The following is a 13,678-nucleotide window of genomic DNA, read 5'->3' on the forward strand; positions in this document are numbered from 1 at the left end:
TTAATGGGATTTTTTAATTTTTAAAGATTAAAGTGAATCTATTAGTTATTTTTTTGTTTGCATCCATTCGAGACAGTAAAATGGAAATTTTTATCCTGGGAAATTTATAATAAAATATTTTCTATGACATAAAAAAAGTATTTATATAATTTTTATGTGATATCAGCGGTAAAGACTGTCAATCCATCAGAAAGCTTTGCATATGGGAAAACTTAAGCATAGTTTTGTCGTAAAATAAAAATAAATCTAAAATTTAACGCCAAAAATACGGTTTTCGGTGTTAAATGAAAGATTGTTAAACGATTTAAGTTTCTTAACAATTACGGAAATTATTTTTGATTTCGAAAAGGGTAAAAAATCAGTCATATGTATACCGAGTGTATCCCTGTCGATTGACTATTTATTTAGAAAGCTGAAATTACGGCTGCAGCTCACCAACTTCCTGGGCACTCTTTATCTATAGGGTAATGCCGTCTGCGGCTTACAGGGTCTTTAAAACAATCATATTTTTACAGCCTTATACAAAATTGGCGAAAAATCAAAATTTTCTGTTACATTCTCAGAATAGTAAGATGGTGCTTTATCAACCTGATACCAAGAGTTCTGGTATCCTTCCTATTGAACGTTGTCCAAAAAATCACTCATAGTTGTGCTTAGAATTTGGAGATATTTTTACGAATTTCACGTTTCGTTGTAAATTGTAAATTTGTCGTTAAAATTAAATTTCTCATTCCTATTGTAACTTTTTGATTTTGGTGTGCCCAAAAATGTTCTTCGATTGAAGATGTATTCTCGTGATAACCTAGCTTCATCAGTCTAAATAACTTTCTTTAAAAATTTAGTCCTTTTATTAATCTATGCAATTGTCCTTAAGAATTATTTGAATAGAAGCATGAGTTAAGCCCTTTCTGCATATCGTATGGAAACTTGTAGCTAAGCGTAAAAAAAGCCTTATTGTTTTCCTGTCAAGTGATGAGCTTCGACCCATAATTAATGTAATTATTGTCAATTTGTATTTACTTTCTCAGATTCATGGGTGGCAAGTTAGGATACACCTCGTTGAACTTTCTGCATTTTAAGTCGGCTACACTCTATACAACTAATAAGAAAGTTCCTCGGAACTCAATTTGAATAATTGCTTGCATTGTCCATTATTCCATTATTTTTCTTCACTTTTTGACTAGTGATTAATAAAAAGAAATTTTTATTTTATAGCTATACAAACATTACTTATACTTCGAAAACATTACCATTTAGGTATAGAAACATGATAAATCAATCGAAAATCTTTGACTTTTTGCCAATTTTGAATAAGGCGGAAAAAATATGATTCCTTAAACACACCTTATATAACAGAAGGCATTGCTGTGTGGTGGCTAGTGCCCAGGCTGTCAGCAAATTTCTAGCTTTCTAAATAGGCAAGTATCCCAGTAATAAGAATTTAAATTGGGGTCTATTTCAATCGAAAAATATAGCGAAATATTTTATAATAATGATCAGAAAGTGATAGAAAAAAGGAACAATAGATATATAAAAAATCAATGTTGTTAGTACTTTTTAATACAAGCGGCAACACTGTGACACTGAAAATATTTTCCCAAAAATGTTGCATCGACCGTGAGACGACCTTCAAACGTAATGTCCTTTATATCTTCGCCAGATATAGAAAAAAAAAAGATTTGTAAGAGATGTGAATTTTTTTCATGTGCTATCGTTCCTGCATATTAATTAACCTAAACATATATGTTGCCATCCGTCACATTACCAATATTAAATAATTCTTTTTATATATAACGAACATTATGGGGGAAATTGAATTGAATTTACAATGTAATTTAGTAATATGTGAAGTAACGAAATAAATTTATAATTTATAGATTGATCAATTGAAATTATCCTCATGTCGTCTCTTAAAAACAAAGAAAATATATTTGCTTCTAGTATCGAGAAAAGTCAAAAAGTAATAATGCAAGCCTTATTAAATCAACAAATTATGGAAAAAAATTTGAAGTACAAAATAGAAGAACAAGAAAATAAACGGAGCTGCCTTCTTCAAGAGCTTGCAAAAAATTGCGCTGGCATCGAAAGCCAATTAAAAGAGCGTAACCCGCTCTACCTTCAACTTCAAGTCAAGAAAACTGAATGTTTAAAAAACAAAATCGCAATCAAAATATTGGAACGGAATATTCGCCAAAGGAAAAAAATTAACAGCGAGAAAATCGATATGCAGAAGAAATTGTTTTATGCAGATTGTGTTAAATTGGCAGAAAGTTATTTTATTGCTCAAGCAGAGATTAAGTTGGATGTACTGAAACACGACAAAACCAAAGAGATTATGAAGTTGCACGAGTTGCAGGAGCAATTGAAGATGAAAAAGAAAATAGGCATATCTTACCATAGCATACAAAAGGTATTTTTTTGAGTTTTGAATATGCAGAGTGTTTTTGAAAACCACAAATCCTGTAGCCGTTTTTTTTTATTGTAATTCTCCAACCGAAACCGCAATTTCAAAACCAACAAACTTAAGCTAAGATAAAGGACACAATTATTTGCCTTTATTTTTTGGAGGAAATTTGAATGCAAAAATAAAAATAAATTACATTAGAAACGAATTTTCAAATTTTTTAATTTTTTTCTGACGGGAGAGACTATACCTTCTTAACAGCGTTGTAATTATAGTTTGGGTTAGCTTAATAAAAACATAAAAACTGGAAAAAAGTCAGCAGCGTTCAAAATATTGGATAGCTTGACTGCCATTGTCAGATTTTAATAAGCTTTCGTATATTTATAAGAACCTTTTGCCTTAAAAACACAACTTTTCTAACATACTTTTTCATCACTTATCTATTTGACTTCTTACATTTGAATCTCTTAAATCATCCTTGAAATATGTGACTCTATGACACCAATTTTAGCTTTCTAAAATTATTTTCTAAAAAGATTTTTTTTTCGAAAAATATTAGGATGGTCGTGCAACTCCAAACATATCTCATACTTACTTAGCTCATCTGGTGCGGAAACCACTGAATGTAGTATGTCCTGCTTTGGCAATACATGCCTTTTTTGAGTGACTGCTTGCTTTGCGGCAAATAGGTTATTCGGCACGTTTATGTAAAATGTTATTATTATAGATTGCGGATGGGAAGACTCCTACACCACAGCCTTTAAAAATTGGAAGTGGTACGTCATAAAATTCATATATTTCATTTTGGGTCGTTTTCGAGAGGTTCAAACGTTACCTAATATCTTTTCAGAATCCAAAGTTTCGAGTGAAGCATCGAAAAAGATTGATTCCCATTTCGACGAATTGGATAAACTTTTTGCTACATCCCAAAACGTTACTCATAGTTTACCGGTACCGTCGGACGTACATATAAATCCCAAAATTGTTATAACGGACGAGCAAATATTGCCTCCTTTGCCAGTAACACCTTCATTTGCTCCCGTGAAGAGGAAGAGGCCTGTAGTGGATGTCTATGCCACATGGAAAAAAATGAATAGCAGTTTTTCGTCTCAACAGTCCGATAGACGCAGTCAACCATCCCAACAGAGCCAGAAATCGGAAAGTAGTCAAAAGTCGTTATCTCAGGTATCTCAGCTAAGTCCGAGATCGCAAGAGAAACTGGACGATTGCCATTCTCGCAAAGGTAAATCTATTGACGCAATCGTTTTTGTCGTAATTTATGCGTTTTTAGAGATATGTGTAGGAAATTTTGGATCCAATTTCCTTTAAAATTCAACTTGTCGTCTTTTAGCAAAATAACTTTTGCGTTTTAATGACGCATTTTAGTCTAAATTTTTCTGACAGACAGAGGAGTCCATTCCATTCCAAACAACAAATACCACCATGACAGTTTTCGTACTTTTGAGATAATTTGTAAATTAATTGTTAATTATATTTTAATTATTGATATATTCAAAAAATGAAAATCTTTGACAGCGTTGTATTTTGAGTTTTTTTATTTCATACTTATACCTACATTAGATAATAGCAACACACCAAGTTAAAACTGCCAGGTGGAACTGTGAGAGAAAATCTGTAGGTTGTAACTTTCCGCAGGTAAAACCGCCTGTCATCAATATAATATAAAAATAATAATATAATAATAAATAACCGTAAAGTCCTCATAAACATTAGCTTTTCAATTTTTGTTGCTGTCCTCTTTACTTTTTTTTACCACAAAACAGAGAGTTTATTTTTTTAATAATAATTCTAGTTCTAAAACAACTGTCGAACGCCATTTTTATGTTTTTGTATTTTGGATACGAGCTTTGTATTTGTTAAAGGTTGATGACGATGACAATATAATTTTTTTTAACAGCAACAAACTTAATTCGCTTTCTCCAAAATTTGAATGGGATCTGGGCATATTGTGACAAAATATCACCGAAAAAATGCTACAGTCAGCCAGAAATCGAGCTTAGGAATTAATAAATAATAAAGTTGAACGCTCTACTTAACATTTTCTTGTGTTGAAGTATGGTCGGGATAGGTATAGATAAGTAGCTGTGTATAGCGTATTGCTTAGTTTCGGTTAGTTTTAGTTAATTTGAAATTAATAAATTAATAATAGTAATTTTTTTAAAAATATGTCCTTGATCTTGTTTTACATTTCGCGTTCTCTTTGCAAAGATGAACAAGCTGAGGCATCAAGCAAATTTAGAGAGGTCTCCGCGGACGATCACCCTCTGCTTTTGAATGAAAGCGGAGTTGAGAACTCCAGCAAGGATGCTTATCAACGTAGAGATATCGTCCAAGTTGAAGAAGTGGGGACCAATTCTGAGAACGTCACATTTGATGTGCCAAATGGACATGTTGAACCAGTCACTGAGGTTATTATGACTAAACTTTATTCAAGACGATTCGCGTTGATTCTATCAAAAGTTCCGCAAAGTAACAATAAGAAGACTTTTCCATATTTCCAATTGAAATTTAGGAATTAATTAGGTTGTTGTGTTCGCTATTTCCATAATTGTATTTCGCGAAAAATGCATTTTTGGGACACCCTGTATGTACCGAATGATTCAAACTTCTCGCACTGCGCCTATACTAATACAACGCAAAATTGGTTGCTGGGGTTTAAACGACATTGGATAAGGTTTTTTTTTCTGTATATAATGTTGTATATCGTCGACCTTTATTTTTTTAAATATGTTGCCGAAAAGTTTACTTTTTCTCGGTAGGGACTATAATATGGCCACCATAATCGTCACGCTTAACCCGTTTTGGTTTGTTTTTATTTGAGGATCTCTTAAGAACCAAGTCTCCAAAATACCTTCAAGAGATCTTAAAAAAAAACACATATGGCATGCTTGGTTGAAGGTAAACTTTTCGGCTGCTGAATTTTTTACCTTATTTGTGGGAAAAGGCTGTGAATGAACTCACAAAAATGGAAGTGGTCATACACAGGAAGACACCTTTTAGTGCCACACATGTTTTGCGAATATATACTAAAAATTCCAGTGAAAAAAAGATAAGATAATAAGATAATTTTTATGCACAATACACATATTCACCATTACATTACACCATTATTCATAATTTTTTCAATATTCTTTTCAGAAGATTTTATATTATGATAATAAAAACACTGAAATTGGGTACTACATATTCATTGATGAGAAAATTACAGAAATTATGTGGAAAATTAACAAGATATATTTACAAACGTATGTGATTCAGCTTTATTTTTTCTCTAGTGCACTTATAACACTGGAAGTAAATTTCAGCCTGGTCATTTTCTCACTATCGGAGTATTGCTGATAAATTATACATGAGCTTAGAGCCGTTTCTTTCAAAAATATTAAACAAAACTTTACTGTCCTTTCATCTAAGTGTGATCATCCACACATCAGATTCATCCACACCACCCATTGCAGACACGTATCATAGCTGGCTCGATTTTTCTGTTTCACAATTTCCACGTTTCTTTTTTACTGTTACATTTCCAATACTAAATATTTAGCCTCGCCAACTGTTGTTGCTTCCTTGGGTATAAGCTTTCTGTTGCGCCCTATAGTGCCAGTTATGTATGTTCCTTTCTCGAAAATTGACTTAGGTAACTCTATACTGGTATAGAAGTTGTCAGTAAATAGATGGTATCCTTTATTTAAATGGTACCAAGACCAATTTTTTTTATTCCATCCTTAACTTCATTAGATTGTGCCCACGATAACAATAAAAACCTAAACAATATTTAGTAATAGATTCACAGAGCATCCAACGCCAACTATAATGTTTTTTATTTGGTAAATATTGTTTGATACTTAGAAATATAAAGAAAATAATAACCACGATATTTATATAAAAAAAGATGCGATCGAAGATAGTTAGAGTGCAATATAATAAATAAAAAACTGTCAAAAGGAGCGCCATCGCGACGCTGCCATTTTTGAACCACAATAAATTGGTATTGTAACATGTGGAGCTTCTGATGAGATGGGATTTCTGAGTCACTCGTTGACGTAAATCCCTATTCAACATTGTTTATGTGGCGATGTCCTTAAAAAGTAATTTCTTTTATTTAAAACTTCAAATTAAATGTTCAATTGTATTCAAATATAGTGACTTGAATTAAAATTCAAAAGTTGCCGTTGGTTATCCTTTATATTTTACCTACGTGGCGTATACTATATTCGTCATTGTTACTTTCACTCAACGTGAATCACCTTGTATAGCATAAACGGATAGGCCGCATGAAATAATTTACAGGACGCGCAAGTTCTGGCAAGTTCTAAAAATACCGCAAACACACCCGCAAACGAGCCGCAAAAATCAGTTAGATTTAATTTGGATAAACCATTAAACTCGACGAAAGAAACCAAAAGGAGGCCTTTCTTTGTTTGATACGGGAACGTTTAGTTCATTTTTCAAGAAGCCTTCCATTCCGCAGCACTTGGAAGGAACAAACGTAAGTGTCGTTTTGTGTTGGTATTGTTACTGCGTAATTCAATCATTGTTTTGCTAGAATCAGGATCAGAACGAGCCGCCAGACGCGAGCATTTTTGATTCTTCCTCCGTTTTCGGAAATTGTACTCGACTCTCAGGTAAGGTATCATGATGACTTTTTGCTTTAGCATATTAAACCTATGAAATTCAACGGCTATTTAAATTATTCTTATTATATGGCTTATTTGGTGATTTTTATTGCACTTCTTTAAAGCGTTAAAAATAGAATTTCTATCAAAATCGTTTAAAAATTATTAACTATTTAAGATTACCGGTAAAAGTGAAAAATTTCGCAATAGTAGGGTTTGTGCTTACCACAGCTATTGAAGTTAATGGGTTTGGTAATTTTAACTAAAAATATGGGTTTTACTTTTACCAATGAATAGGATTATCGATTTGATAAATCTTGTTTTCTATATTTGCTATACTTGCTACTTTTTGACATTTTTAATTTTTCAGCTCCGAGTCTACTCTGTACGATCAAATTTATATAAACTGTTCACTTTTTGTATAGTTTTTGAGTAGACAAAATTTTAGACTTTTTGTTTTTTTTACCCTTTTTTTAAAAATATATGTGGAAATTCCTTTTTATTGGTTTACTGGCTGGAAATGGCAAGAAAAAGAATTTATTTAATATGATCGACTTTTTATTTTGCATATGTTACGATTAAAATGTTAACTCGCCTAGTTTAGAGATTAGTTGGAAAGTGTATAGACTATATATAAAGGTCTGGTTACTTTTTTTAACTAAAACAGATAGAAACGCTAATTGTATATATGTACATATATATATATATATATATATATATATATATATATATATATATATATATATATATATATATATATATATATATATATATATATATATATATATATATATATATATATATATATATATATATATATATACATATATATATATATATATATATATATATATATATATATATATATATATATATATATATATATATATATATATATATATATATATACATATATATATATATATATATATATATATATATATATATATATATATATATATATATATATATATATATATATATATATATATATATATATATATATATATATATATATATATATATATATATATATATATATATATATATATATATATATATATATATATATATATATATATATATATATATATATATATATATATATATATATATATATATATATAATATATACATAGCCAGTAACTGTTTTCTCTGTATTCTCTCTGCAGTCGTGTTTACTCGCCCTGTTCTTCGTCGTATGTTTTCATTTCGTATATGTTGTGTTCTAGATATCCTGCAGGTAGTCCATTTCAATAGCATCAATTTGTTTTTCGTGCCTGTCCGTCAATTGCCAGCACTCACATCCACACTATAACTTTGTAGATTGACAATTTTGTATTTAACCTATTTCTTTCTGACCAAAGCAATGAATTTAAAATTCTTGTAGCTTTTTTTCCTTGTTGCAGTCTATTTTTTCTATCTTCGACCTGCGCGAAATCTGTTCTGTTCTATTTCTATTATATTTTTTTAGATTCTATTTTTTATTATTTTGCCATACAACCTTCCCATTGCGCTAGTTACACTAATGCCACGATAATTATTACAGTTTTTCTTATCCCCTTTTTTGTATATCGGTAAAATATATGTCATATTTCAATTTTCTGGGATTGTGACCCCATTTATTAAGCATTCATTAAATAGGATGGTTATTGTTTAGTGTAGGATCACTGGCCCATTTTTCACTAGTTCAATAGGAATGTTGTTTCCAGGCCCTGATGCTTTTCCATTTTTTGAATCTTGTAAAGCTTTTCGAATTTCGTCTATTATTATCTCGTCTATTTCTTGATTTTTAATTTGAATCTCCTTTTATTGTAACTTGAATTGTGATCTCTTTTTCGTTAATAATTCTTTGTAGTGCTTTTCCCATTCGTTTTTGTCTATTAAATTGAACTTATTTTGTTGATTTTCTTCATTTCTCATATTTCTTATAGTTTTTCAAGCCATTGCCACCTTCGTTCCTCCCATATACCTATCAATCTCTTCGCATTTCGCATATATAATATTACTTTTTATGATTTATTTTTTTACTTTTCTATTCCAATACATATATTTTTTTCTGTCTTCTGCTTTATGTGAGTTTAGGTACATATTATATGCTTTTTTTTTCTTGTGTACTAGGTCGTTTATTTCTTCTGAGTACCATTCTGGTTTTTTAGTGTTCTTGGTGTCTTGGTATCCCAGCGCTTTTTTGCCGCTTCCTGTATATATTTTTTTATATGTTCATATGAGTGTTCTGCATTCATATTTTTTGGTTCCAGGTTCTGTAGCTTGGTAGCTAGTCTTAATTTATACAGGAATTGGGTTGATTCAGGGTTCAAACTTTCAAGGTTGTATTTTAATTCGATTATTTTGTCTTGTTGGTCTTGTGATTTTATTTTCTGTTCTTTTCTCCTATAGTTTACTATTACCTTTGCCATTACTACATAGTGGTCTGACCCGCATTCTAGTCCGCGGAGCACTCTGATATCTGTAATCTTTAATTGACAGTACTGTTGGTGTAATTATATGGACTATTATTGACCTCAACTAAACTTATGAATATTCTTATGGAGAAAAACCCTTCCATTAATTTCATTGTTGTGATTTCACACATCTCCCTTAGCCGCATTCCGTTGTCATTTACAACCGGTTCACCTATTTTTTTACTGTTTTTTTCGGTCCCTGTTCTTGCCTTTAAAGCTGCTAAGATGACTATCTCCTTATCTCTTTTAATGTTCGACACTACCTGTACAAGCTTGTCAAAAAATTCATCTTTAACTTGCGACAATGCGTCATCGCTAGTAGCATAGATTCCAATAACTACAATATGCCGGCTGTTTTTTTCTATCTCTATGTCATTCTCATTATGTGTTCATCTATTTGTTCCCAACTCTTGATGCATTTCTGCATATCTTTATGTACCGCTATCGACACTCCTCTCTTTTCTTTAGCATCCTGTCGCACCCCGCTGTAGAAGTGTACGTATTCTCCAATGTTTTCATTCCCTTTTCCTTTTTTCTTGACTTACGTCAATACGCAACTATCAATGTTCATCTTTTTAAGCTCCCGAAAGACTTCTGATTGCTTTATCCTTAGTCCCTGTACGTTCCATGTTGTCATTCTCATTACTCTTTTTCGTTGCAGTTTTCGTATCCATTTTGATCTGTCCTTATTCCGAGACGATTTATCGAAATTTTTAACCTTTTATGATTTTTATGAGTACCCCCCCCCCCCCTGGAAAGCCGTGGGACCTGGAGGACTAGGGTTTTATATCGGAGTTCCTTCCTTCCTTATATTGGTTAGTTTGTATACTATACTAAATAGGGTACAATATTGTACAATTTATACCTATATATAATAGTATTTGTATATACACAATTTACTAACAACCAGTATTCAAATTAACAAGGGTTTTCAACTTTTTAAGAAACCAGCCACAGAATTTGGATAACTGATAACATGACATTGCTATTACTACTTAAATATAATTTAAATAAAAAACAACAAACGGGGCAGTTTTAATGACATCATAAAATTAATTAAGATGCAAGTCTTTCTTGTAATATTACATAAGATGATTTGATTCTCCGTAAATCCTACGTATTTATCACATAACAATAACTCTTATAACTACCAGTTTCGCGTATTTTCTTTATAACTTACGAATGTTGCGACCTTTGCTCGTAATTTCCAGACTTTCAAATTGACACAAAAAGTAACAACAATAACAGTAAACAATAACAACACGAAACAGTAAATATAACGTCAAGGGAATTGGTTAATTTAGAACTAGAAATCTGTGGACTGCTTATAAATTTATTTGCCAAACAATGTAATTTAATTGGCACCTCAGCGGTTGTTACATCAACCTGCCTATACCAGAATTAAAATATAAGTTGCCGCACTTTCTGTCGGACTTTTGATGTGGCTTTTAATGTGTTGAGATTTAAGCGAGTCGCGGTCGCTTCTCCACGACGTACAGTCGTTCGGGCAAGTTACGAGGGATCTCTGATGTTCCGCATATCTATTTACGCGGGGGTTTCCAAAAATATGATATATTTATAAATAAATAATATGACGCACTTAATGAAGGTATTTTTATTTTTACATAGTTCAAAATGAAAATGTTTAAACAAACAAAAAACCATTATTGAATATTTATATATATATAAAATATTATATATATAAATAATATATATAAAATATTAAATATATTTACAGAGACTTAATGTAATCATGCTCTACCGCAAAGTTTAATTACTCTTTTCAAAAAGTTGAACGAAAAATTCAACCATTAAAAAAGCTGAACGTAAAATTGAACCATTAATTTAATGTTAGTAATAGGAAATTTCTATTGTCAAACATTTGAGGCTCTGTTCTTATTCTAATTATATTTGTTTTATATTATATTTATATAAAATTATTGACAAACTTCCGTCATATGAAATAAGTACCAGTTAAAATCGTAATTGACATAATAGGTGTCCCTAAAAGAAAGCCCATGTCAATAATTCGCAAGTACGTACGAAATGTTCGATTTTCGATAAACAAATGAACAACTATAGCTATCTATTTAATTTGAACATTTTGACTGGCATCCGACGCTTGCCGTGTTAATTTTAAATTCATACATCTTCCTTAATATAAGATTTATTTTGGTTGTCTTTTCTAACTTGCATATATTTATTACATAAATGTACCAGTCGATCAGTAAACCTGGCACCTAATTTCAAAGAAGGAATTGCAAATTTCTGAAGGCGATTTCGAGCTCATTTGCAAAGCTGTCATCACTGAAATGTTAGCTGCAAATTCTTATTCGACTGTGGCTTTGTTCCAATGTTAAATTAGCGTATGCAGCGTATTGCTAGTTGCTAGTGCCTATAAATCCAAATATAAACAAAAATATCCCTTTTTCTGTTGCAATAATAATCAAAATAACAAACTACATAGCCACAGGGAAGATTTTAGGTTTACATTCTATCAGTCAGCTAGTCTGGACAGTTTGTAAACTAGTCAAAAACATCGTTTAATTTGTATATTTTGTATAACTGATGATTTTACATCTAAATAGCCAGACGTTTGAATAGTTTGTATTCCATCCAGCCGGTTTATAACTTGCCGAATTTACATTTTAACCGTAACATAGACACTAAATTTATTGAAATTATCCCAGTTTCTCTTAACTAATTAGATTAAAAAGTTTTCCATTTAATTAATTAATAATTAAAATAATGTTGCTTCAAGCTTTTTTAATAATAAAATAATTTAAAATTTGCGATTTCGTTTGGTTGCTTAGTTTCCTTTGCATATTTTTGTCAAATATGTTTGTTTTCGGACTCAATATATTCGTTGGGCACGACGTTTTGTGAAATATTATAGTTCAATTCTTTTAACGTCTAATTAATAAGAAATGATTTAAAAAAAAATCAAACAATTTTTTTAATAATAATATCCGAATTGGCATGAAATAAGGTCTACGCTGTAGCCAATAATTTTTAGTCGCAAGCGATGCTTACCGGAGCCCTGAATATGAATTCGACGAGGATGGAGAAACTATCGACATGGCTCCGTTCGACGCCCGACCAATGACCACCTTTGGATTTTCTTTTGGTTCCAAGGGTTTATTCAAGTAATTTCAGTGCTTTGTTCTTTCGTTTTGTAATGTTGCGTTTAATTTAATTAAGTACATTAATTATAAGTTCTGAAGAAATTGAAATAAAGGTACTCTTTACAAAACTTCTGGATTCTTCTTGCGTGAGTTGTTTCTGAATCGAACGTTTCTCCAATCATCCTGTTGACTTCTTTAGAGCTTAACTGAAACTGACTCGCATTTTATTCTGTAGCTGCTTATATATGGTTTGAGGGGGCGAAGCTAAAGGACGTGCGTGAACATCGTCTCGGATGACCGATTCCCGTATTGGTTTGGTTAACATTGTATGGTTGCTTATAGATTTCTATAGATTCTTAGATTTTTCGAAGAATGGATCACAAAATTTGATGTCCGATTTCGTGAATGTGTTGCGCTGATGAGTTTATTTATCTTAATCTTAATGTTCTTTGAGCCTACTTGATATTTTTCGTCTGGTCTCTCCAATGTATTCCTTGCCGCATATGCATGGAATGCTATAAACTCCTGGCATCTCAAATGGAATTTTGTCTTTGACGGAACGAAAATGTTGAGAGATTTTTGGACAAGTGGTAAATCTGGTTTTGACGTCATGCTTCTATGTGGTCAGTGATGTTTCGAATGTAAGGAAGGCAAGTGTGGGATTCCTTTTGGGGCTCATTGCTATTGGAAGGTTGTGGTGAAGCTTATTTTGTGATGGAACGCTTAATACTTTTAATCTGGAAATTATTAGAGAGAGGTAACCGATAATTTTTGGGCCGGGTGGTAATGTGCATTAAGGTATCAGTCTGTGTGCGTAGGTTTTCTGTAAACACAATGACCCGATGTTAGGTTGTTAGGTCTGATTTTCTATTAATAAGAATATCTAAGAATGGGAGGTTATTATCAGTTTCTAATTCAATGCTAAAACGTCTGTCAGGTTGTATAGAATTTAAATGTCTAATAAAATTTACTAATAAGGCCAAATAACAAAAGAAATAAGAGTACTTGCGTAAGATTCTTAAACATATTTATTTACAGTTTTCTTACGGG

The 13,678-nt window shown here is 31.3% G+C and overlaps 1 protein-coding gene across 1 annotated transcript; it reads left to right on the top strand.

Annotated features, from left to right (window-relative positions):
- Positions 1-2,131: 2,131 nt before the first annotated feature.
- LOC132701104 (uncharacterized) lies at positions 2,132-6,847 on the top strand. Its single transcript, XM_060668829.1, has 5 exons — positions 2,132-2,410; positions 3,132-3,180; positions 3,255-3,647; positions 4,634-4,833; positions 6,713-6,847. The coding sequence occupies exons 1-5, from the start codon at positions 2,225-2,227 to the stop codon at positions 6,845-6,847; spliced, it is 963 nt and encodes a 320-aa protein (XP_060524812.1). The 5' UTR covers positions 2,132-2,224.
- The last annotated feature ends 6,831 nt before the right edge of the window (positions 6,848-13,678 follow it).

This window comes from Cylas formicarius, unplaced genomic scaffold (genome assembly GCF_029955315.1).
Source record: "Cylas formicarius isolate icCylForm1 unplaced genomic scaffold, icCylForm1.1 PGA_scaffold_10__41_contigs__length_53128322, whole genome shotgun sequence".
NCBI classification, from domain to species: Eukaryota; Metazoa; Arthropoda; class Insecta; order Coleoptera; family Brentidae; genus Cylas; species Cylas formicarius.